Here is a 26,271-nt window from a genome sequence, read left to right on the forward strand (position 1 = left end):
AAAAGAGACCCACTCCAAGAAAAATAGAAACAAATCATTAACCCCACCAAAATGTTATTTTAGCACATAACAGTTCCAAGTTTATAGGATTGACAAGATGTATGGGCAAAGTTTAGATCGTAAAGGCGCTTACCTCACAAGTTGTGCCTGCCAGCTAGGGCTGGAGAGGTAGACAGCGGCAGAACACTTGCTGAGAAGAAGAAGAAGAAGAAGAAGAAGAAGAAGAAGAAGAAGAAGAAGAAGAAGAGGAGGAGGAGGAGGAGGAGGAGGAGGAGGAGGAGGAGGAGGAGGAGGAGGAGGAGGAGGAGGAGGAGGAGAAGAAAAGAAGGAGGAGAAGAAGGAGAAGAAGGGGAAGAAGAGGGAGAGGAAGAGGGGAAGAAGAGGGGAAAAGGGGAAGAAGGGAAGAAGGGAAGGAGGAGGAGGAGGAAGAGGAAGAAGAAGAGGAAGAGGAGATATTCTAGCTAGCCTGCATAAGAGACACAATCCAGGTTTTTTATTTATAAGCTGTAAGCCTAGACTGAGCAGGTTTTGGAGCTATTCTAACTTACATGCCAGCCATATGTCCCTTGTTATGGGCCCGTCTCCTCTCCTGGCAGCCTCCTCCTCTCTTCATCTCTTTTCTCCTTCTCTCTGATCTCCCCTCAGATCCCTCCCTGGATCCTCAAATCCCGCCTTTTTTCCCCTACTGACCAATCACAGGCTCTAGCCTTTTATTAACTAATTAACTTTAGATTGGGGAGCACGGTTTACATGGTATATGTAAGGATCTCCTCGTTGTGTCGGGGTCAACAAGATCTTGGGGTACAGAATTTAGCATTTGAATACATTGCAGCACCAGACCAATACCCAACAACTTGCCTGGCATGTGACAATTTGGGTTCAATCCCCATCCTGCCAAACAAAATACACAGAAGACAAGACTAATGATCTCAGGAACTCAGGGTTCTATGAACCAGATCCTATAGGTTACCCTTTGACTTTGTGTGCCTGCATATGTACACACATACCCAAACTTTAAAAAGTAGCAAAAGAAAAAAAAAAAAACTGAACAGAAGTTTAAGTCATACGGTTGTTCATACATTTATCATTTCCAGAGATCTTTGGTCACTTTTAAACTTCTGCCCTTTTTGCTTTGGTTTACTTTTGCTTTATTCTCTGTTTAACAGAGCCCTGGATGTCCTGGACTTGCTTTGTAGATCAGGCTGGTTTTGAACTCAGAGATCCACCTGTCTTTGCCTCCTGGGTACTGAGATCAGAGGCATGAGGCACCATCCCATCTTTCTATTGTTGTTGTTTTTTTAAATCATTTATATTTATTTATTATATTTTTTGTGTATGAGCATTTTGTCTGGATGGTTGGATGTGCAGGATGTGTATGCCTGGTGACTTCAGAGACCATCAGATCTCCTGGAACTAGAGTTACAGATGCTTGTGAGCCACCATGTGGATGCTGGGAACTGGGTTCTGGACCTTGGCAAGAACAACACTGGCTCTAAACTGCTGAGCCATCTCTCCAGCCCCAAAGCTCTGGCCTTTTATCTAACCTCATTGGTCTTTATCCTGAAGAGCCTCTCTCTACTCACTGCAGGTCTGAGGGTGAGGAAGGGGCTCTGCTTTCCTTGGTCTGCAAACACCTTTACTTTAGTGGGCCCACAGGTTTTATCTTGGTTTCTGTCTAAGTACTGCAATGGCCGTTTTCCATTGTCTCAGCCTCCGTGGCTTCTGAGGAGAAGTCAAACCCCACTGGATCATTTCTCTGAATCCTATTTGCCACTTACTTGCCTTCTAGTGGCTTCCAGGGTCTTCTTTGTCTGGTTCATAGCTGCTTGGCTATGATGCTGTGATGGGCTTGGATATTCTTTAGCAGGATATGGGGGGGGGGAGGGATTGTTGTTTTCATTTTTTCCTGTTTGTGTTTTGCTGAAATCTTTAGACATATGACACGATCCTTTTTATCAAATTTATGAGACTGTCTTACCAGTGCTTAGAGAATATCTCTCAGTCTCACTCTCATTCCTTTCTCGGGGGGCTGAAATAGCATGCTTTTTCTGTCCCACAAATCAGTAAAGTAATTGTTTCACTTTCTTTATTCTTCAAGCCAGGTACTTTGAATCTATACTGAGGGTCCCTCTCTTTCTTCTACTTCCATCAATCTGAGAGCAAGCCCAGATTGAAAATGTTCCATCTCAGATACTGCATTTCTATTTGGTTCTCCTACGAGTATCCTTTTCCCTTTTATTTCTGTGTTGGAAATTGATTTATTTGTTCATTCATTATGAGTGAATTTCCCCTTAAATCCTTGAGCTTATTTACAATACGAATGTTTGTGTCTAATAATTTTAACATCTTGGTTCATCTCAGAGTCTGTCTCTGTTTCTCTCTCTCTCTTTCTCTCTGCAGATCTCTCTGTGTAGCTCAGGTTGGTCTCAAACTTACTATTTATTTCTTGAACCTGCCATCTTGCTACAGCCTATAACTGGGGTTACAGCCATGAGTCACCATGTCCATTTAAAGTCCATTTCTTTTTTTTTTTTTTTTCCGGAGCTGGGGACCGAACCCAGGGCCTTGCGCTTGCTAGGCAAGTGCTCTACCACTGAGCTAAATCCCCAACCCCTTAAAGTCCATTTCTATGGTCCACTTTGTCTTTGCTTAAGTATAAGCTAGACTTTGCTGTTGTCCTTGTCTTGTCACTGGACTAGTAATCTTAAAAATAATTTTGCTAATTTAGTGTTTGACTGTATTGCTTGGACATGCACGTGTATCACACGGATGCCTGGTCCTGGCTAAGGTCACAAAAGGGTGTTAGATCCCCTGGATCTGGAGTTACAGTCGACGGTGAGCCACCATGTGGGTGCTAGGAACCAGATCCAGGGCCTCTGCAAGAATGCTTCTAACAGCTGAGCCCACTCTCCAGCCCAAGGTTGAGTACATTTTATTTATTCGTTGCCTGGGCTGACTTCAAATTCTTGTTCTTTCCATGCACGGTACTCTGAGTTCTGGAGTTGCAGGTGTAGGCCTCACACCTGGGTCAATCTCTGTGTTTGCTGCGACACTGCAGGTTTCAGGCTATGGTGGCTCTGCACCTTGTCGCTGTCTGTGAGGACAGCTTCTTTTGTTCTAATAGGTTGTTAAATCATTGGCTGATCACCTTGAACTTGTGCATTTAAAAAATTTTTTTATTCTTTTAGTGACTTTCAATTTTAAATTTTTTTTTTTTTTTTTTTTTTTGGAGCTGGGGACCGAACCCAGGGCCTTGCGCTTCCTAGGTAAGCGCTCTACCACTGAGCTAAATCCCCAGCCCCTGTGACTTTCAATTTTAATTGTTTTAAATTAACAGTTTAGAAAAGTCAATTGTTGTGGGGCATGAGTATAACCCCAGTACGTGGGAGATGGAGGAAATAGGTTGGAGAATTCAAGGTCATCTTCAGCTCCAAGTGGAACTCAAGGGCAGCCTGGGCTATATGAAACCCTTTCTCTAAAAAATGTTCACCAGGCTTTTTCCATTAAAAATCTGCTATTGTTAATATCAAGGTTGTTTAAACTGGAACAAATATTTATTTAGTATGTTTCTCTCATACTTGAAAGGATTCTGGGTCTGCCTGTCTGTATAATAAATATTGACTGATCTTGAAGATTCCATAGTTTATTTATCTATTTACTTTTTACCAATTTGTCTTTGAAGACATCTCTGCAGTATCCTATCATGAGATTTCTAATACCTCCAGCAATGTCACTATAGTATGTCAAGGCAAGAAAACATGAGTAATGTTTTTAGTGGGAATGAAGTTCATAAATAAGGCTGAAATAGCTCTGCATGTTGAAGTCTCCCAGTGTCTGAGCCTGCTTCCTTCGGCTAGCCTGTTATCCTGGGCTTCCTTTCCACTCCTTATCACCTGTTCCAGACATTGGCCCTAGGTCTTTCTGGATTCCTCCCAATAGTAGGCTCCTTCCTCCTCCGCTCAGGCTCTGCTGCTGTGTGGGCCCTCCCCCTGGAATGCAGTTTGTCCATTCCTCCCTTGAATTGTTCACACCTCCTCCTTGTGGCTCTTGGCTCTGTATTCCTTCTGTCCCTGTGTAATCTATTCTTCCTGTAACAGCTGGAGTGATCTCAAAGCACATCTGAGCATGTCACCTTTCTGCTTAAAGCCTTTACAGCCTCTTTGCTGGTCTCTGAATGAAGACAAATGCCTTACACACACACACACACACACACACACACACACACACACACACACGTACATACATACACACATATGTACACACATAAACACATATGCATATACACATAAACACACATATGTAGATACATACATACAAGCACGCACATACATACATGTACACGAGCAATCATACACACATACACACAAACATACACAAGCACACACACATGCATAAATGTACACACAAGTGCACACATACACACACAAACACATATACACATACATAAACACATGCAAACACACACAAACACATATATACATACATAAACACATACAAACACACACACACACACACACACACACACACACACACACACACACACACGTACCTTTGTATGGTGTGGTCTGATTCCTGTCCATTTCTCTAACTTTGCTAGGACTCATGTAGAAGACAGAAGTCCTGGACTGGATTGACCTGGGCGGTAGCAGTCAAGGGGCAAGTCAAGGATAGCACTCAAATTTCTGGTTGGGCTGAATCAGAGAAGTTTCTGAGCTTCTAACTGCCAGCATCTCCAAGGAACAGCAGCTAGCTGCAAATGCAGAACAACACCTCCCACGCCTGCCCTCCCTCACTCTGCCTTTCAACCGCTTGACCAAGCTTCCAGTCTAAGTCCTGGCTCATTTCATTTGCTGGGCCCTTGGCTCAGCCTTTCCTCCCTAAAGAACTTTGCTTTCTCTTCTAGAAAACAGGAGTCATTCTCATCCCTTCATTCCCTCACCCACTTTTGTTTTTAGTCAGAGTGGGATTTATTTAAAGAGGCAACATTGGGAAGAGGAACGAATTAAAGGGTCTAGCTAGGACTGACAGGAAGAAGAGTGGGGAGCAGCAAAGAGGGCAGAGGTCTGTATAATTAAGCAGGCCTGTTCAAGGCATGATCTGGTTGATCATTTTCATGGCCTGGTTTGTTTTGAGACAGAGTCTCACTCTAGCCCTGGCTGGCTTGGTACTTGGTGTGTACTTTATTCAGGCTGGTCTTACTCTTAAGGCAATTCTGTCTTGGCCTCTCAAATGCAGGGATTGCAGGTCTATGTTGCGGTGCACATGGACACCAGAGGTTGGCTTCACACACTTCCTCTTCCTCCATCACTCTCTACCTTGTTTTTTCTCCCCACATTACTGGGGGCAGGGGTACCAAAAGGAAAGGACACGACTGCTCCTAGGTATGGTGCAGGAGGTTTACTTTAGACCTGTGGGAGAGCCTAGCCAGAGGCAGACATATGAGAGAGTCCAACGGGGTCTTAACCCTAAACGGTATAGGGAGATAGAGAAGGGAAAGAGAGCAGAACCAAGTACAGCAGTCAGGAAGTCAAAGGTAAAAACGGGAGGCGGGGGTAGGGAGGGTGAGGTGTCTTGCTTATATAGAGAAGAGCCTGTGTGGAAGGGCTGCCCAGGCCCTGGGCTAGAAAGTTCAGGGTAGAGAGTGGGGTATGCCAGCCCTACCCAGTAGCAGGAAGGACTGAGGGATGCTGGGGGGACTTGGAGGCCAGGTCAGCTTTGATATGTTAAGTAGACACCCCAGCCACTTGTTCCAGGTTTGAAAAGTAATAGGGGGCAATGTACACACCACAGTGTGTGTGTGTGAAGGTCAGAGGACACCTTACAGGAGTTCTCAACGTCCTCCATCTGGGTGCCCCAGACCCTGAACTCAGATTTGGTAACAAGCACCCTTACCTGCTAAGCCATCTTGCCAGCCTAGACTCATTTTTTTGAAAAAGATTTATTTTTACTTTAAATTATGCATATGCATGTATGTCTGTGTGGGTATATATATGAGAGCAGTTCCCTGCTGAGGCCAGAAGAGGACATTGGATTCTTTGGATCTGGCGTTCCAGGCATTTGTGAGCTTCCTGACATAGGTGCTAGGATCCAAGTTCAGGTCATCTATAAGAGCAGCACCTGCCTTTAAAGACAGATCTGTTTGTCCACGGGGCTCATTTTCTTAATATGAGAAATTACTAGGAGGCTGGGGGTGTAGCCCACTTGGAAAAATGCATGCCTGGCATGTAGAAAGCCTTGGGTTCCATCCCTAGGAGTTCATAAACTGGGTGCTGGGGTGCACACCTGTAATCCCAGCACTGAGGATATGGGGGCAGGAGGATCAAAAGAGCGGGGTCATCTTTGGCTGTATGGTGAGTTAAAGGCCAGGCTGGGTTCTGTGAGACCCTGTCTGAAAAACATTGAAAAGGGAAGAAGTTTTGTAAACTGGGAAGCTGAAGGTATATAAGAGGCCTGGGTGGGGGGTTGGGGATTTAGCTCAGTGGTCGAGCGCTTGCCTAGCAAGCACAAAGCCCTGGGTTCGGTCCCCAGCTCAAAAAAAAAAAAAAAAAAAAAAAGAGGCCTGGATGGTATGTAGCTGGAGGTGGCCGTCTCCTAGGAGCTTCAGTACTGGAATCCATTTGCCTTTTAGGAAAATCTCTCCGGTGTTAGGGTGGAGGGTGCCTATCAAGTAGGCTGAGATAGGAAGGGTGGAACTTCCCGGTCTTCTGGACCATGACTGCTTTTGCAGAAATACACAAGGAGGGCCCTTCGTGACTGTTGAACAGATTGCCCTACACTCCCAAACCACGCTGAATCCTCCACCCCACAGCTGGTCACAGCAGGTAGGTGCAGCTGGCTCTACCTCTGTAGAGGTATGAATGAGGATGTCCTCCACAGGACATTTGAGCCCTCGTCCCCAGTTGCTGGTGCTGTTTGAGGAGGTCTGGAGGTGTGGCCCCGCTAGAGGAAGTAGGCTACTGTGAACGGGTTTTGAGGTTTCAAAGTATCACATTCCCAGTGTGACAGAGGGCCTCTGTATAGAGGAACTCACTCTGTAGACCAAGCTGACCTCGATCTCACAGAGATCTGCCTGCCTCTGCCTCCTGGGTGCTGGAACTGAAGGCGAGCGCCATCCTGGCCAACTTGCCAGTGTGCTCTTTTTGCTTCACGCTTACTGTTGAAAGATGTGAACCCAGACTCCTGTTGCAGCCACCGTGCTGTGCTCTGCCATCATGAATTCTTATCCCTCTGGAACCATAAGCGGAAGTTGTCTTTTCCTTCAGCTACCTCGGGCACGGTGCTTTTAGAGCCACAGGAAATTGTAATACAGCCTCCAAGTATGGCTGCAAGTCCTTTCCTCTCCACGACCTCAGCCACAGCTCTAGTCCCAACCATTGTAGTAGCAGGACACTGTACCAGTGGGGCATCCAGCCTCTGTCCTTACCCTTCCCGTGTCATCTCTATCGAGCAATGTGCAGCACAGTCTTGGAGAAAGGGAAGCCGGGGCTATTCTCAGCAGGTATGTCCAGGCTCTTGACATCAGGACCCAGTACTGTCCTCTACAAAGGTCACACACCAGAAATGCTTTGTCTAATCACACAAAAATCTTGTCATGTTTTAAAGCACTTTCTGTTTTCGTGTTGGGCCACATTCATGGCTGTTCTTGGCTGCGTGTGGCCCATGGGCAAAGGTTAGACACACTGAAGCCCTAAACCCTCTTCTTACATTGGCTTCCTGTGTACCTCACCCCTAACCGAGAGACATGTGTCATCTGACTGCCGCCTGCCTTAACTGCAACCACTCTGCCTGTTTACCAAGCCCAGACACACCCTCTTGGTTCCTTGCTGGTCCTTTGGCTGGCAGCCCTTCGAGTCACTGGCTTCTTGGTGCAGGTTTCTGCCCAAAGGTCACCTCTTTGAAGAATCTTATCTAAGGACATTAGTCCCAGCCACTATGTTTTATCTTTCATGACACTTATTACTAAAACCGGATTGTTGACATGGAGTTCTCATGACCTCTACTGCAGTTTTATTAATCTTGATCATTGAGTGAATATATGAGTGCTTTCCTTAGGCCTGACAGATGAAAGTGCCCCCTTAAGGACCCCTCTGCCCCCCATTCTAGACCCCTCTCTCCACTGAAAGCTCTGTCCTGCTTGACACCGCTCTGTAAATCCCCCAGAATCACAACTGGCATAAGAAACAATTAAACAACAACAACAATAATAAAACAATAACAACAACAGCAGTGGCAGCAACAAAAAACAGCCAAATTCTGGCTCTGGGTTTGCTTTCTGTTGAGGAAAGCTGGGGAAAAGAGAGGCCAAGGTCAAGAAGAGGCTGTGGGGGACTGGAGAGACGGCTTGGCTGGTTAAGAGCACCAGCTGCTCTTCCAAAGGTCCTGAGTTCAATTCCCAGCAACCATGTGGTGGCTTAAAGCTCTCTCCAGGGAGTTCTGATGCCCTCTTCTTACATGCAGGTATAGATGCAGATAAAGCACTCATATAAATAAAATTAAAAAAAGAAAAAAGCAGGAGGCTGCGGATTTGGGCAAGCCAGTTTAGCTTCTCCAAGCACCAGTTTGGTTATTCATTTTAGAAAAGGTAACAGAGCATTTAGCTCATAGAGTTGCAAGTGCCAAGTAGCACCAGGCACACCACCCACCCTCATGGGGTTTACAGGCTACAGAGGATGCACTTGACACCTTGTGTGTTGATACCACCATCTACCAATCTGTTCAGTGTTCCTCGGTGTTAGAGCCATGCTTTCCAAAGCTGGTCCAGGAAGAGCTGCGTGGAGGCGGGGGCTACCTGGAGCCATCTGGTGCATCTTTCTGGGCTGTTTGTTTACTGAGAAGTAATCGAAAACATTGTTTGTTATAATAACATAACCACAGATACTTACTAAGTAGAATGAAGAGTTTGCCTGAATGTGCATTGAGCATCTGGGCTCTGTACTGAGACCATCAGGCTTGCATGAAGCCTGTGTGGAGAATATAAGACCAGGCCTCTTGATGTTGAGCTCACAAAGTGATCTTCTTGCTATCAACAGAGGATCCTATTCTGTTCCTTTCAAGATCCCCCCACAACCCCTTGCAGAAGGATCTGGTAGCTTCCTGTTCTGCCCTGGTTGGAGCAAGGGAAGATCCCAGAGGCTAAGAAAGGGCAGGTGAAGTTACAGACCGTAATCCATTTTCACTTAGCTCTTACCATTGCCCAGATGTGGACCACCCTGCCTATCCATTAGCCTCTACCCACCCCTCCCCAATCTGGACATAATTATAGTCGTTATCCTGGGATATTATTACCAACTCTATAAACAGCACACTCTATGTAAACAGCATAGGTAACTCTTCTGAACATAATTACAGGAGATGTTTCCAGACCCGCAATTGCATCAGAGTAAATGATAGCTTCCTTTCCTATCGTTAATACTCCGATATTAGGGACCTATCAGTGCCAATTAGTCAAACCCCAGCAGCAAGCGGCTGAGAAAGACCTTACATTCTCCCACTTCCTGCAAAGCAAGAAGGAACCCCTTAAGATCCCTTCCAGGAGAAAATGGATTAAAATCCAGAACCCTTTCCTACCCCTCCTTAGCCTCTGGACTCCACCCTCCCACTGCACACCTGCTACTTCCACAGGGGTAGGAAACTTGGGGAAAGTCAAGATTTCAAGGATAGCAAGAAAGCTGCAGACAGTAAGCTCTGCTGGACACCACTGTGTGCAGGTGCCTGCCGGCAAGAACAAGTGAATTCCTTCACCTATAGAACAGGGCATCTGCTGGTCTTAGGACCCAGCCAGTAGATCTGGAATGGGCTGAGATGGCTGATGTCTAGAGTCATTGCAGGCAAGTAAACTAGGCCTGGGTGCTAGCAATGATGCTGGATGCTCCGGTCACCAGCTAGTTGGCTCTTGGTCCCTGCTTTATCTTCTGTTCTCACAGCTTCCTCTTTCTGCCTGCCCCTCCCCTCCTCTTTCCACTCTCATCTGCTCTCCAGCATTGCAGTCCGCTGCCCGCCCCCACCCCTTCTTCCTGTCCCCGCTGTGCCGTTGGGTGGTATCTCTCCAGAAGGGCGGGGGCGGGGAGGGTGGAGCAAAGGGCGAAGGCCTGGCTAGGCTTTTGGAATCTTTTGCTGTGTTCACACACAGGGGCGCCGCTGAGGCTGGGCCTTGGAGTCTGCGGATTTTCCGCTTGCATCTATCCGCAGACACAAAGGCCAGTCCTGGCTTGCGCGGGAGAGCGCGCTTGCACCCACGATTGTGAGCACACACGCACAACTGCACAAAGACGTGCTATCTCTGCACACACACACACACACACACATACACACACACACAATCTCTCTCTCTACCCCTCCCCCCTTCTCCCGACAGGCTCGCGCGCACAGCCGTGCACACGCACCAGCACTGGCACGCGCTTGCGTGCACGCACTCTCGTGGACCAGCCGCGGCCGGCCACCCAGCCCTCACTCTCTGGGCGCGCACACGCAGAGCGGCGCACGGAGCCACACACGCGCGCTCACACCCGCACGCTCCACGCCCCTGGCGGCGGCCGGGGCGCTGTGCTGCTCGAGCGACGGGCGGGGACCCGGGCGGGGGCGGCGGCGGCGACAGCGGAGGAGGCGGAGCGGGGTAGCCGGGAGCGGGCTGGCCCGCGCTTCTCCTGGCGGCCGGGGATTTTCCAGCCTGGACGCTGACGCCGCGGACCTCCCTGCGGCCGCCGCGGACCATGGGCGACAAAGGGACACGGTGAGTGCGGGTGGCCGCCCTGTCCCGCGTGCGCGTGGGGACGACCTGGGCGAGGGCACGGGCGGAGGTTCCAATCAGCGTCACCCGGGATCTGGCACTCTGTTGTCCGCCCAAGTCTCTTGTGTGGTCTCTGGCCAGAACCATGTGTAAGGACGGAGGCACCCAGGATGGGCCACCCCACTTGGTTCAAGGCTCCTGGCCGAGACGAGCTCACACAACCAGCCCTGGCTGGTCGGTAGACTCGAGGACGTTCTGGGGCAGGCTGACACACGACACACACACTCATAAACACATGAACACCCTTCTGCTGGCACACACTGACAGTCGCTGCCACACTTCGCATTTGTGACACGACAACGTCACACGCGGTCTCTCACGCACACACTAGTCTGCCAACACATTCCTGCTGTCAGTACTGTTAGCATACACAGGTCCCACTGGAACACGCACCAGCTCTAACACACCTCGTGTTGCCACGCACATCTGGGCATACACCAACATACGTATCCTGTCACCTGGATGCTGCAAAGCACGGTCTGGCTAGTGCTTGCAGTCTGTCAACCCTCTCTGAAATGACACGATGCAGCCACAGGTCTTAGTGACACATCAAGGCCAATCACGCACATGCACAGCAGAAAATGCCTGCAGGGCCTGACATCTCTAGGGCAGTGGATACACTTCACTTCTGACTCCCCATGGCCAGACCAGAAACACAGGTCAGAGTGGGAGACTTTGAGACCTGGAAGGCAGGTCCCATTCACATGCTTTCCTTCCCCTCTGACCTCCAAAGCACATAGCTAGGGGCTACATCTAGCTGGGGATGGTGGTGGTGAGGGAAACTGTTTTTGTAGATCCTGCCTTGAAAGGAAAGGTTAGGCCCTCGAAATGGAAACTAGGTCAAAGTAGGAAGGCTAGGGAGGGGCAGGGAAGCTCTTGGGGTCAATCCTTATGACCTAGACCAGCCCTAGTCAACTTAGAGTTTACCTTCCTGGCCCTTGAGAGTCTCCTTGCCGCCCTTCCTGGCCCCTCCTCTAGTCTTCCTGCACCTGCTTTTTATCACTGCTTTCCTTATTACTCTTATGTTTGTGTTCTTCTCTCTGCCTTCACTTCCTTTCCTCTGATATTTATTTATTAAGCCCCTGTTGTATACTAGGCATAGCCTCGGTGATGAGAGATGATCAGAAAGGAAGCATCCCTGCAGTCACATGTTGGGGCCCTTAAACAAACTGGTTTTTTGCCCACTGACCCCAGAGCCTTTCAGCAGTGAGTGAAAGGGGCTACAGAGGTTATTCCCATTTCCCAGGAGTAGAAATTGAGGCATAGTGCTAACTCAGATTCCTCATGTTTAGAAACTACCTCCCACCAGCCTCCCTATTGATGGCCCTTCCTGGAGGTTAATTTTCCTATTCTGGTTTCCCCAAAGAGGAACTGAAGGGTGAGAAAGGTCACTTGCCTTGCTGAAGGTCAGGAAGGGGCAGAGGCCACAGCCCACTGTATCTTGTGGCTCTCCTTGGGGCCCTGGGTGTAAAGACTAGCAAGGGACTCACTTGGTGCAGAGGCACAGCTTTGGGAGACTGCGGACAGCCATGAGGTGTTTGCATTCACCTTGAGGGCCAATGCAGCTGGCTGGTCAGCATCGTGACCCAGGCTTCAGTCCTTGGAGGAAAGATGCTTGGATGCATCTCTCTTCAGCCACACCCATCCCCCTCCCCGCTTTGAGACTCTCTGGAACTGTAAGGTTGAGCTTTGCTCCCTGTGAGGCACGGCAGGGAGTCAGCAGCCACTGACTTCTCCTTTGTTCTCCAGTGCTGCTGGTGACCAGGGTGACTCAGCCATGCTGGGCCTCTCTGTAACTAGGGGAGAAGTGTCACAGATTCCTGATACCTTGAATTGTCATAGGAGGAGGACACTCTGGCTGCCAGACACCTGTTGGAGAATCCTGAGGCCACAGCTTTGTCCTTGACTCCCCTGCTGTGCTTCTAACTCAAGGGCAGACCCAGTATTCCCATCTGTACATTGGAGCCATTAGAACTTTGGTTTTCATGGCTCCCAAAAGCTTACTGAGCTCACTGGACATAGGAGTAGGAGTTGCCTATGCCAGGAAATACAGACTAGCTACACAAACTCCACCTGTCCGTGTTTGCCTCCCCTCCCTGGGCCCCTCTAGAGCCATGAATTCTGCCTTTCTCTTTCTAGATCTGTCTGGATATGAAAGGTAAGAAGCTTTCTCCATTGTGTTACATTGGCCATGAGATTTTGCTTTGAGACCTGGAAGGGACATTGCAAATACTCAATACTCTTAGGCTCTGGAGTCATCACATCTATTCCTGTCGGTTGGAGGAAGTGATAATGAACGTTAATCAAAACTGTCACTGCCCTTGCAGAAACCCCTGGGTTGAGAGGAGGCCCAGGGCAGAGCAAGCTAGCACCAACAGGGGTCCAATGAGCACAGGTCATGAAAGAGTGGCTTCTTTGTAGCCTGGGGCAGGAGTTCCCAGAGCTGAATCCCCAGACTATCCATTCCCAGGTGATGGTGGTACACGACACAATCACTTTGGGAGGTGGAAGAGGCATCCACACCAGAGCTGAGCTGGATGTGACCCGAAACTGTTCTGGGTAGTCAAAGCAGCTGAGATTGACCTAGAAGCTTGAGGAGGCTGAGCAGTGGAACTGCAACCAGTGCCCTGCCAGCCCAGGGTGCAGAATGTACAAGGACCGGGAGGTGGGAAGAGAAGCCTGGGGGTGGGGCCTGCGAGAGGAACACAGGCCAGTCATCCCCAGCCCTGGGAAGGTCAGGCTAAGGCAACAGGATTTTTCTTCCATTGCCAGGATCAGCTGGGAGAAGAGGGTGGAGAATGGAGGACAAGAACAAGTCTTCCTCTCAGACAGGTGCTTAAGACAGTGGCCAGCAGAGGGAGGAGCTGGCCTTGAGGCAGAGACACTCTAGGAAGGAGCCTCAGAACCAAGGCCGTGGCTCAGAACTAAGGCTGATCAATAGCATATGATCAAGGAAGTGGGGGTCAGCAAGCTAGATGGCTGAATGCATCTCTGCTGCCTCTCTGGGCTTAGAATTATGTTCACAGGGGCTGGGGAGATGACTCCAGTAAAATGCTTGCTGCCTAAGCCTGAGGCCATGAATTAGCATCTTCAGACCCCACATAAAAAGTTGAGCATAGTGGGCTCTAACCCTACTGCTGGGGGTGGGGATAAAGGGAAAGGAGGGAAAGGGATGTGCAGACAGGCATGTTTCTGGAGCTCTCTGGCCAGCCAGTCTAGCACTCACAGTGAGAGATTCTGTCTCAAAACATAGAGAGCGTTGGAAGAAGATACCTGATAGTAACTTTTGCCCTCTATATGTGCATGAACATGCATGTGCATGCACATCAGCACACATACAAGAAGTGTATGCATAGTCTCACTGGATTCTTTCCGCAATTTAGCAGCATAGGAATTGCTGTTCCCATTTTTTTTTAAAATATTTATTTATTTATATATAAGCACACTGTAGCTGTCTTCAGACACACCAGAAGAGGGCATCAGATCTCATTACAGATGGTTGTGAGCCACCATGTGGTTGCTGGGATTTGAACTGAGGACCTCTGGAAGAGCAGTCAGTGCTCTTAACCACTGAGCCATCTCTCCAGCCCTGCTGTTCCCATTTTAAAGGTATGGAAAGAGGAGGCAAGTCTACCACCGTTCAGCCAGTTAGCATCTGAACAAAGGTCCCTCTGCCCATCAAGGCCTCTCTGTTGCTGTATAAGTCTACTCAGAGGGAAAGGGGCTTGTCCTATCTACAGCTGACCTTTCAACTGCTCCCAGCTGGTCCTCCAACTCTAAAAGTGACCAGGGTCATCTTGAGGCAACTGGAGGGATGGAGTGGAATTTCCTTTGCAGCAGATGTTGATGAACTCTCTCTCTCTCTCTCTCTCTCTCTCTCTCACACACACACACACACACACACACACACACACACACACACACACACACACACACACTATACACCCCTCTTCCCCACAGCCCCATCTCAGGGACGGAGGATGCTGTAATGAGGCAATCACCAGCTCTCTGTGAACCTTGGCTGTCTTTCTTGAAGTGGTTAAGCCCTGGGTGACCCATCTTGGCTAGAACATGGGGAAGTCCTGTGGCTTTGGCAAGATTGCTCCTGGGTTGCTGCTGGGCGTGGCTGTGAGCCTGGCCTAGTGTCCCTGAATCCCAGCTGGCTGCTGGGCTGCAGACTCCTTTGATGGCTTGTTTCCTTTCAAGTCTGGACCTCCTAGCCAGAGACTGAAACCTCTAGTTGGCATGGGGTCAGGGGTCCTTAGTTCTGGACTTGCCCCCCTCAGGACCTTTCCCACGGGCTGTGTGTTGGTCAAGACAGCAACAGGGAGGGTCAGAGTGGCCTCATGACCTCAACCAGGCTATCCTCTCTACTGCTTACAGGGGTGACAGCTGAGACCCGTGTGGGTGGCAGGGGAACCAGGGTGGCAGAGGAGCCAGGACTGGGCTGAGGAAAATGGAAGAAGCTTTGACAAAGGACCTCAAGCTAGGGACAGAGGGGCAGATGGGGACTCGAAAGTCTTCTAGATGGACGCAGGTCTACACAGGGCCTTGAAGGATGTAGATGATCTTTGTTTAGGGAGAATGAGGAGAGAAGGGAAGATGGCAGGGATAGCAGAGCCTTGGAGAGCACTGGTGTGCTGGATAGAGAGGAGCAGCAGACAGCTGAGGACAGCTGGGTCTGGAGTCCCAGAAGCAGGGAAGCAGTAAAGAGGAATGGGGGAGGGGGGCAGATTGCAGGAAGATCCCCACATGTAGTCAGAAGGTGGAAATGGGAGTCTGGGGACTGGGTGGGGTGGTGAGGGTTCCTCTGAATACTGTAGGCAGAGGAAAAAGGGGTAGTCCCTGCGTTTTTGTGTGCCTCCAGGACCTTTGCTCTGCAAAGTGGCCACAGAGCCCATGACATCACTGAGGGCTTCCTGGAGGAGTCTAGGTCTCGTAGGATGGAAAAAAATCACACTGTGGCTGGCTAGGACAGGCATGCTTTTGGAGTGAGGGTCCTCTAACTTTGGTGGAGATCTGGAAGGGCTTCCTGGATCAGGTGACCAGGCTGGGTGCTGGATCTCAAGGAAGGCCTAGCTGGCAGAAGGAAGAGCCCATGCCAAGGCATTGACAATGGCTTAGGCATGGGACTGTGAAGGGCAAGACTGAGGGGGTAGCAGCCCTGGCGCTAGGTGCTAGAGCGACAGAGTTACACGGCATATTCTTACTTGTACAGTGTGTATGTGCGAGAGAGTGTGTGTGTGAGTGTGCGTGTCTCAGCTGGCAAGCTCTTTTTGGTTCTGGCTAAGTCTGCTTCTTGTTGGTGAGCCCATCAGCCTTCAGATCTCAGTCTTGGAAGGTCTTGGAAGATGCCTGGCAGAGCCTTGTTGAACTAGACTGAACTCTGTCCTCTTTATGCCCCTGCTCTCAGCCCCGGAGGCCCTCCTATGAGCTGACGTAAGTTCTATCTCTTCCATTAGGGATCCCTCAGAACCAAAGCACTGCTCCTGACATTGGGCTGGGTGTTCAGAGGAGGGGATCATGGCTCATTTAGGCTGGGAGATCCCAGGTAGAACCTGTAGCACTCTATCAGATTGGAAGCTGCCTAACAGAAAGTGTTTGCACTGCATGGGGCATGGGGCTGCTGAGGGGGAGGCTCATCACCATGGTATATGTGTGTGTGTGTGTGCGCACTGGAACAGAACAAGGGTCCTCCTTCCAGATTCCAGGCACTGCCCTGCCATGCGCAGAATGGATCCTGTCCCCGGGGGGTGGGTGGCTTGATTCCTAGCAAGGGCGTGGAGAATGGGGGTAGGACTGGGTGGCTGTTTTGAGAGGGGAACAAAGGGCACTGTTGTCCAGCCCCTTCTCTGCCTCTCCTCAGAGGAGCCCTGGCTGGGTCATCTCTCAGGAGACAGCCTCCTCCTTCCTGGGCCTGGCCCATCTCTAGAACTACCTCAGAAGAACTCCTTGTTCCTGTTGGGAGATCTGATGCCAGATGAGGCCCCAGGAGGCCAGGCCCCAGGAGCTGGACCTCACAGGTCCCTGGAGGTCTGTGTGATCCCTGAAAGGACGGGGCTCTGTCTTGTGAGGTTCCCCATAGAACTTGGTCCCAGGGAGAGAAAACTGACTGTTGACTTAAGAGCCTCAGCAAGGTTGTGTGTGTGTGTGTGTGTGTGTGTGTGTGTGTAGGGGGGCTGTGGCAGGACTCTATAATTCCTGAGCTATGAGGCAGAGTGTCCCTGGCATGGGGCCTATGGATTCACAATGAGTCTCCTTGGTGCTCTTGCAGTAATGTGCCACCAATGGGAGAAGAAAGGACCTAGCAAAGGGCCAAAAAAGTAGACTGGGATGGAACATTCTAGGAGCACTTCAGTCCTTGTTGACTGCTCACTCACTACTGTGTGACCTAGGACATGTGATTCACCAACTTGAGCTCTAATGTCCCTATAGAAGTCTAACCAGCCAGCATGCGTGAGGCCCTTCTCTTGTATTCTAATTACTGGTTTTTCCTCTCGGGGGTCAAAAATGGAGGATTGGACAGCTCAGTCCTCTCTTAGAGATTGGTGAGGCAGAGCCTGCCAAGAGGGTGGATCAAGGGTGTAGAGTCCATGGTGATAAGGGTTTGGAAGAATGTACCTCCAGCTTGCTTTTGTGGCTTCAAGTCTTCCTTTAGTAGTGGGCTTCACTGTCTGGTCTCATCTCCAGCCTCGAGGAACATCAAATCAACCAGTCGTTGGCAAATCTCTGATGGTCAATTCCCTCAGATTAGGCTATTCCTTCCTGGACATGTTTCCCTCTTCCCTTCAGCCCCTCCCTCCATCAGACAGGGTTTCTCTATGTACCCAACTGTCCTGGAACTCAAAGATCTGCCTGACTCTGCCTCCTGAGAGCTGGGATTAAAGTCATGCACCACCATGCCTGACTCCTTCAGGGTCTTCAGGGTTCATTTTCTTCAGGAAGAAGCCTGAGTCTCTGTGGCACTCTGGGGTCCTCTTCTAGGTTGGCCTCTCTGATGCCATCAGATCTATCGGGCATAGATTAGTTTGTCCTGGGTAGAATGGATTTCATGGGTTTCAGTTCCCAGTGCTAACACTCAGAAGCTGATAGCCTAATCAACTGTTTAGCTGCTTGTAGCTCCCTGACTGTAAGGCTGGGATCGGGCTGTCGTGAGGGTTAGGTCAGTTGAAACAGGTGTAGCTCAGAGTCCTGGCACAAGATTGGGGCTGAAGGTGAGTGTTGAATGCTCCCCCTGGGTCAGCCTTCCCTACCAAGATGAGCTTCCCCAGGGAGAGAACTGTCCCCAAAGGCTTCATCCTTAGTATGCAGGGTGTGACTTGGCCCCACATAATGTTCTTCCCATTTGACAGACCTGGATTTCTCCCGGAAGCCCTCATTGATCACCTTTCTGATCCCTGCCATCTTCTCGTGCACACACTCACCTCTCTCCCTGTTTACATCTTGTGATTTTTTCCCCCCTCACATGAATCAAGAACTCTGCAAGGGCACCTGGCCCAGATTGCCTTGTCCCTGGTATCTGTGCAGGCGTGGCAAGGCACCGAGCTCCATAAATATTTGTTCAGTGAAGGAAGCTGAAGGTAGGCATGTCAGTGGAGACGTCCTCAGAGGGAAGAGGAGGATTTCAGAGTATCATAGAGCCACAGGGATTAGATTAGGCTCCTATCACAGAAGGCAGAGGCCATGGGATGGCCAGCCTTCTCTCAATTAAAAGAGAGAGCTTTGGATCATGGAACTTCCTGGCCGATAGCTGCTGGGCTGCTGCTGCTCTCTCATGGTAGACAGCCCTGTCTGAGCATCTCTCTGCTTGTCCAGATCTCAGTGTTGGAGATTGAACCCATGTGTGCTCGACTAATGCTCCACCGCTGAGCTACAGCTCCACCCTGCTTTTGTTTCAGGCAGGGTCCCTAGCTCAGGATAGCTTTTATCTCCCTACATAGCCGAGGTTGAGCTTGGACTTTCGATCCTCCTGCCTCCACATCCAGAGTGCTGAGATTACAGGCCTGTATCAGTGCGCTTGATTTATGTGGTGCTGAGATTGGACCCAGGGTCTGGTGTGCACTAGGCAAACACTCGAACATTTCATCAGTTGAGCTACATCCCTGCCCCAAACCCCACTTCTTAAGTGTCTCCATGGGAGTCATCTTCCCTTGACCCCTAAGTGTGGGCTCCTTCTGTCCTGCTCATCCCCAGACATCCCCAAGATTTTTTTTTCTTTCTTTGCTTTGGACAGTGGCATGAGAGAGCAAGGAGTCCCACTTGCGGGTGGACATCTGGGTCTGCCTACAGTACACCCACTGTGGTTTGACCTGGCTTGAGGAGGGGGACGTGGCTTCCCATGATCTGCCCGGATCAAGGAGCTCTTTGTGCAGTTCAAGAGCCTGCCTTGGCTGGTGGAGCCTAGGTCTCCCCATTGGCTGCCCAGTGGGCAAGTGCTCAGAACCCACCTCATTATAAGGAACAGAATTCTGGGCACTGGACCCAGCAGGCCGTGGTCATAATCAGCCAATTAGACTTCCCAAGGATGGGTGCTTGTGGGGGGGGGTGGTAAGGCTGGGAGAGAAAGGGGATCCAGAGCTGATCCTGCTGGGCAGAGCTGGGAAAGTGAAGCAGGAAGCAGGGAGAGGAGCTAGAGTAAGAAAATGGATGAAGAGAGGATACCATTTGGGGAGAGCGCCTGGTAAAATGGGAGCCTGCACCCCACTTCCTCACTGTCTGTCACTCATATGAAGGCAAGCTGCTCCTGTTTGGGCCCCCATTTCTCAATGTGTCAAAGTGGAGGTAGGAGAGGCTTTGACCTAGGAGGCCTCTGGGATCTCTCCTTGTTTTACAGGTACTGTGAGGAGGAGGGAGAATGGCCCAAATAATGCTGTTCAGTGCTCAAGAGCAAAGGCACAGCCTCCAGCGGCCTGTATCTTGGGAAGAGTAGACTGTGCCATCCTCTGCTGGAATGTGTGGGTCTGATTAGACCTGGGCCTCATTGTAATAGGTTAACTGGAAGGGGAGGTTTGCTGCTACTCTCCCCAGACACCTCCTTTCCTCAGACTTAGTCCTGCTCAGGACTGTCCAAATTCCAAATAGTGTCAGCAGGGAGGGACTGTTTAAAGCTCTACTCTTCCTCCCCAGGGGGATGAAACAGTGTTTTTTCCATTTCCAGGTAGTACTCAGAGTGTGTGTGTGTGTGTGTGTGTGTGTGTGTGTGTGTGTGTGTTGGGGAGCAGGAGGGAGGAGGGACTCCCCAGAAGTAGAGCCCTACATTTTGGGGTGTGGATTTTACTGTAAGACAAATTCAGCTACCGCCCAGCAGGCTCTCACTTGTTTACTATCATGAACCTCGTCAAGGGGCTTGGACTCTCTGGGCCTCAGTTTCCCCATCTGGGAAGTCAGTTTTCCCATCACACTGGATGGCAAGGGCCGGGAGGTAGAGGTTATAGACAGGAATGGTGGTGCACACGTGGGATCCAAGCATGCAGGATTGCCCTGGATGTGAGGCCGACTGGTTTCTGAGATAAAAGGCCAGTGAGATAGCTCAGCTGGTGAAGGCTCTTGCTTCGAAGACTGACTACCTGAGTTTGATCTCTAGAACCCATGCAGTCGGAGGAGAGAACTGATTCTCATGCACATGGACACACAAATAAATAAAATGTGATACCGACACCACTTGTTATCGAAGCCTGGGAGATAAACTTTGTTTTTTGTCTGCCTGTCTCTTCTACTCATCCCTTCCCTGTGCCTGCTCCTCGCCAGTGCCGTGCGCACTGCTGCTTGGTGGTCCGTGGGTTGCACAGGGCCACGGGAGAAGACCAGTCATGGCAGAAAAGGGAAGTGAGATTGCCCAGGGCCAGCGTTGTAGTGTTGGGGTGGGGTGCCTCCTCTTTGGCCTCTGTACGCCAAAGCAGAGTCTCTAAAAGGAAGTGGGGAAAGATTGCTGAACCGGAAGCTGGGAGTAGCTGTGGAGAAAGGGACCCTAGCATCTCAGCCCAAACTCCTTTAACCCTCACCCCCTGTTCAGGGCCCAGAGCCTGGTTTGCTCCCAGGGAAACTGGAGGGCCACTTTTTCACACACTTGGAAAACAACAGCCCTTCCTGGCCCACAGCATTCAGTGGGAGGAGCTGGAGAGAGGTCCTGCGGTCCGGGTGGGGGGGGGGGGGACGACTGGCAGCACACGGCAGGAGGCTGCTTCTGCTTCCTCAGCCTCTTGCCAGTCTCAAGAGTTGAGCTATGACTTGCCCCCAGCCAGGGCCTCTGACTTGGAGGCCGAGGCCTAGGAAGCTGTTATATAAGTCAGCAAGGCTCCCTCCTCACTTCCTCCTTCCCTCTGCCGTGAGTCCCTGCAAGCAGGAGGCAGGTGCTGCTTTGTTCAGAATCTCTAGGCCCAGCAGGTTATGGTGACCATCCTGTGCTGGGGCGCAGTTGGGTGTAAGAGTGGTCTTCTTGTCCACACCCTGTGGGATAGGCTTGTGGGTAGCCTCAGTGCAGGCCACTGGGTTGGCAGTGAGCATTGGCTCCTCCCACACTCAGAGCTGCAAAGCCTCATTAGAGGAAACAGGCAGCGGGCCTGAGATCATTTGCCTACAAACTGCCCCCAGAGGGGAGCGGGCCTCTGCCGCCAGAACAAATCGCCAGCATTTTTCAGTTTGTTCCACAAACATTTCTCCAGTGCTGGCTGGGTGCCAGACCTCTACTACAGGCATGTCCCTGGAGTGGCCCAATCGACCACAGTGGACATTTAAGGAGCAGTTCAGTTTCATGCGCCACATAAGGGAGCACCCTTTCTCTGTAGCTGGTGTATTGGCCCTCCTGAAATTCTCATGAATGAAAAGCTGCCTCTTTTAGGCTGGGATTTTCAGAAATGGCTTATTCCCTTTCTACTGGGCTATGTTACTACACTCCCCCACTCTAAGATACCCCACCCCCCACCCCCCACCCCCCGGGCCAGGAGGTGCCTGTGAACAGAAATTTCTCTGAGTGTCTTGCCAGGCCCTGGGTTCTGAGGTAGGAAGTGGGGACAGCCTCTTATAGCACCTGTCTGTCTGGGGGAGAAAGAAAGTGGCTGTAACATTCTTTTTTTGAAAGACAGGGTTTTTCTGTGTAGACCTGACTGTCCTGGAACTCACTCTGTAGGCCAGGCTGGCCTTGAACTCAGAGGTCCACCTGCCTCTGCTGCTGGGATCAAAGGTGTGTGCCAAAGGTGGTGCTGCAGCCGCCACCATCCAGCTGGCTGTAATATTCTTAAGAGAGTGGTAAGGGGTATCAGTTTACAACCGGACAGCAATTCAGGGTTAAGGCTCAGAGGCCACTAACAGAACAGGGGACCCTGGAGCATGCTGCAGGAGATACATTTGATAGGACTGAGAGATGACATTGGTGCTCCATGAAACAGGCATTCATCTAGGCCTGGAAGCCACCCCACCCGAGTGTCAGCTTGAATTTCATGGCTTTCAGTAAGGATTTTCTTGGGAATGCAGACTGCTCCAAACACACACACACACACACACACACACACACACACACACACACACACACACACACAGAGAGAGAGAGAGAGAGAGAGAGAGAGAGAGAGAGAGAGATATCTGGGTTGAAGCTAGTCTGGTAGTGCAGGCCTATAATCTAAGCACATGGGAGGAGGATGAGGTCATCCTACTCTGCACTGTGAGCTCCAGGCCAGCCAGGATGACATTGTGAGTCCCCTCACATACCCTTTTTGTTGTTGTTAATAAAACAAAACCAAATAGGTCAGGGTTGGGGATTTAGCTCAGTGGTAGAGAGCTTGCCTAGCAAACGCAAGGCCCTGGGTTCGGTCCCCAGCTCCGAAAAAAAAGAAAGAAAGAAAGAAAGAAAAAAAACCAAAAAAACAAATAGGTCAAGAAATCAAGGGGGAAAGTGTCACAGCAAGCGTTCTAGTGAGATTAGAAATGAGATGCTCTTATCTGCAGATCCTGGGCAATCAGCACCGGAAGCGGGATTACTGGGACAGCAAGGTTTCAAAGCTTCCCTCCAGCAGAGCTGATCCTGCAAAAGCCCACTGGGGCTTTTTCCAGGGTGGTGCAAGTCTTAAGAGCCGCAGCCTGTGTTTGAGGTGTGGTCGGGAAGGAGCACATGTGCTGATCTGTATCACTTGGAGAGCCATCTTTAGGGACATTGAGGCCAAGCAGTGTGGTAGAGAGGGCAGCAGGCCTGTCTCTGTCTGAGATGCTAATTGTGGAGAAGTGGTACCCTCCCTTTTCACTGTAGTGTCTGTGCTAATGAGCGCACCTAGCATATTAACAGGGCTCATCTGGTGGGTGAGATTTTTGTCATGAGTCTGTGTGGCCCCAGGGCTGTGGGAGAAAACTGAAGGCATTAAAAAAAGACTTGGTGAGGAGAATTTTGATTTTTTTTTTGGCAAGTTTTTTTTTTTCAATATCCTAAAAAGGACAAAGCTGATGACAAGTTATAATCAAGCAGTTAATATGCACACTGCTCTTTCTTGCATGCAGCGGCACGGTGCCTTTTCTGCCGCTATTCTGCCGCCATGATTGAAATCACCATTTTGCAGAATGAACCCTGTCATAGGGAATTTTCAGAGGACTATGGTGAGCCCTGCCCTGGCCACAGGCATCCTGGGTTCCTCCAGCCACAGCTTCCTTAAGAATGAGATGGTATCTGGGCCAGAGGTTACCTGAGTCCACACTCCCTGGAGAGAAGCCCATTCCCTTCCCTGGGCAGTCTGAGCTCAGACATCCAGTCTGAATGGTGAGGTGGACATGTCTTCTAAAGCTGTTCCCTGCAACCAGCTTCTGGCCAGGGCCATCCCACTCATTTTCTGCCTGTTCTGGGGCTCAGTATAGGGCCTTGAACCAATCCTTTTGTTTGGAAACACACTAGACCATGACCTTCGTGGCTTAAAAGCTCATCAGTTGCTCCCTACAGGAGCATATCTGGTTTTCAGGTGGTTCCCAAGAACCCCGCAGTCCCTGTCCCTAACTTTCTGCCTGCTGTCCCCACACTGTGGATATTGGCTTGACCTCAATGGCCATCGCCTTTCCATACTTGGGTATCTGTCAGATTAGGCTTTGGCCTGAAGAGCCCTTCCCTCTCTAATCGATAGGAGCTTCTTTATATGTTGTTTGCAAGATGTGATCTCACTTTAGGTATAACCCAGGCTGGCCTTGTACTCCCGGTGATGCTCCTTTCTCAGCCTTCCGAGTACTAGGAATGATGGTGTGTACTCCTCTACGCCTCAGATTCTACTCCTTAGAATTGTCCATCCCCTCCACCCTTCACATTTAGAGGCAGGGATCTCATGTATCCCAGGGTGGCCTCAAATTCACTATGTATTCAAAGATGACTCCAAACTTGTGAATCTCCTGCCTCCACGCCCTGAATACTGGGATTGCAAGTCATGTGCTATCAGATATGTTTATGCATTTCTGGGGATGGAATCCATGTGAAGCAAGCCTTCTACCAACCAAGCTACATCCCTGGCCTTCTCCTTCCTTCTGTTTTAAGTTAAACAGTTGTGTGGGCACATTTTCCAGGTGTGGAGCCGCTGCTGTTAGAGGCTGTCCTTTGAGCCAGAGTTCGGGAGGGAGGTTGGAGAGGGCTCAGAGGAAGTAGGCCAGGGCTCCTGACCCAAAGGAAAAGTACCCTTTCCTTCTTCTCACTTCCTTCCTGGTCCTGGTGCGGAAAGAAAGCAGATAGAAGTAGTAGAAAAGGGGAAATGGATGGATTTTGAACTGGTGACTAAGATCTCCTAGCTTAGAGATGATTTAAAAGGCCTAAGCCTCTCTGTCCTTTCCTTTATCTTCTGCCCACATAGGATATGCAGATACGGGCCGCAAAGCTGACTTGGCCTCGTTTTGACTTTACAGCTCTATCACGTGCATTCTGGAACTCACCTACCTTTTTGTCTCATTGGGTCTGAGTTCAAGTCTTGACAAGCACTTGCAGCTTCTTACGGCTGGGCAAGTCATTGGCACCTTTGTGAACCTTGGTTTCTTCTGCATACCATAGGAAGGATAATACCTACCTCACAGGGTGGTGTCGCTCTGTGGGCGAAGGGCTGAGCAGGTGTCTTTGATAAGCACCTGTTTGGTGAGTGAATGCTCTTTTCAGGTCAGGGCCAAGACTGGGGCACACAGTGCCATGCCACCTTCTTGAGACTGTCTCATTTTTGTACCTTTGGGGACCTCCCCTCAGCTCAGTGCTGGGTACATTAGTAACTAAGTTACTGTCTTAGTTACTATTCTACTGCTGTGAAGAGACACCACGATCAAGGCAACTTATAAAAGGAAGAATGTAATCGAGGGCTTGCAAACAGTTTCGGAGGGGGAGACCATGTAGGAAGCAGGGTGGCATGGCCCCTGAGCAGTAACTGAGGGCTTACATCTGATCCTCAGGCAGGAGGGAGAGAGAGAGAGAGAGAGAGAGAGAGAGAGAGAGAGAGAGAAAGTAATCCTCCCTTAAACAGTCTGCCAACTGGGAACCAAACATTTAAACATATGAGACTATGGGGACCATTCTCATTCAAACCACCAGTTTCCTTCTGTGTATTTTCTGTAAAGGCTTGTGAATGAGGTATATCAATGTCATTAGTGCCGGACAGGATGGGACTAGGACAAGTGAAAGCAAGTCCTGCTTTGCGATGTGGGACGGGAAGTGATAAAAGCACGTTGAAGGCCCAGGAGGTGGACAGTGGACAGTGAGGACGGAACTGGGCAGTGGGAAGTGAGGTGTGCTTGGCATGAGTGCACAGACCCAAGGCCCTTAGTGTGCAAGGCTTTTGCTCTGAAGTGCACTTCCAGGGTCCAGCGCTTTCTTGCATGTCTGGTGAAAAGGCGGGGGCACTGGCTGGTTTCTGCTGTTCAGGAGGATTTGTCATTTCTCAGCTGCTGCTCTGCCCTGGCAGCTCAAGTCCTTTCACTCTGTGGTCACTGCCCTCTGAGTGTCTGTCTACTGCTTCTTCCCTCCAGGGTGAATTGAGACAGCTAGGGTGAGAGGTGGGGGAGGAGGCCCATGCTCTAGTCAGTCTGTTTTCAGAAATGAAGGGGTCAATTTCTCACGGCCCCACATGGTCACAGTTCTTCTACCCAAGTGTCTGTGTCATGGCTCTTGAAGAAAGCCCCTTGGTGTGTCTAGTGCATAGTTGGCTTGCACTTACTGTCTCCTTTTGCAAAATGGGGACTGTCTTAGGATTTCCATTGCTGTGAAAAGACACCATGACCGAGGCATGACCAAGGGCAGAATTTAATTGGTGGAAGCTTACAGTTCAGAGGCTCAGTCCATTACCACCAAGGCAGGAAGCATGGCAGCATCCAGGCAGGCATGGCATTGGAGAAGCTGAGAGTTCTGCATCTTGATCCGACTGCATCCAGAGGACTGACTCTCTCTTCACTGGGCAGAACTTGAGCTTAGGAGCCTCAAAGCCCACCTCCACGGTGACACACTTCCTTTAACAAGACCACACCTCCTAATAGTGCTGCTTCTCCGTGGGCCAAGC

At 50.2% G+C, this 26,271-nt stretch overlaps 1 protein-coding gene and 1 pseudogene across 13 annotated transcripts in view; one reads left to right on the top strand and one right to left on the bottom strand.

Moving 5' to 3' along the window:
- The window catches only part of Ppid-ps5 (peptidylprolyl isomerase D, pseudogene 5), a 29,648-nt pseudogene extending 18,937 nt beyond the window's left edge, over positions 1 to 10,711 (bottom strand).
- The window catches only part of Arrb1 (arrestin, beta 1), a 72,058-nt gene continuing 55,902 nt past the window's right edge, over positions 10,116 to 26,271 (top strand). For 3 of the 13 annotated variants that reach the window (XM_006229738.5, XM_039101664.2, XM_039101685.2), the window contains exon 1: positions 10,595 to 10,729. Coding sequence is in view for 5 of the 13 variants with exons in the window: in XM_006229740.5 (XP_006229802.1) it covers positions 10,710 to 10,729 (20 nt within the window). In the remaining 8 variants the exon portion in view is untranslated. 13 annotated transcript variants of the gene reach the window in all.

Source organism: Rattus norvegicus, chromosome 1, assembly GCF_036323735.1.
Source record: "Rattus norvegicus strain BN/NHsdMcwi chromosome 1, GRCr8, whole genome shotgun sequence".
Classification (NCBI taxonomy): domain Eukaryota; kingdom Metazoa; phylum Chordata; class Mammalia; order Rodentia; family Muridae; genus Rattus; species Rattus norvegicus.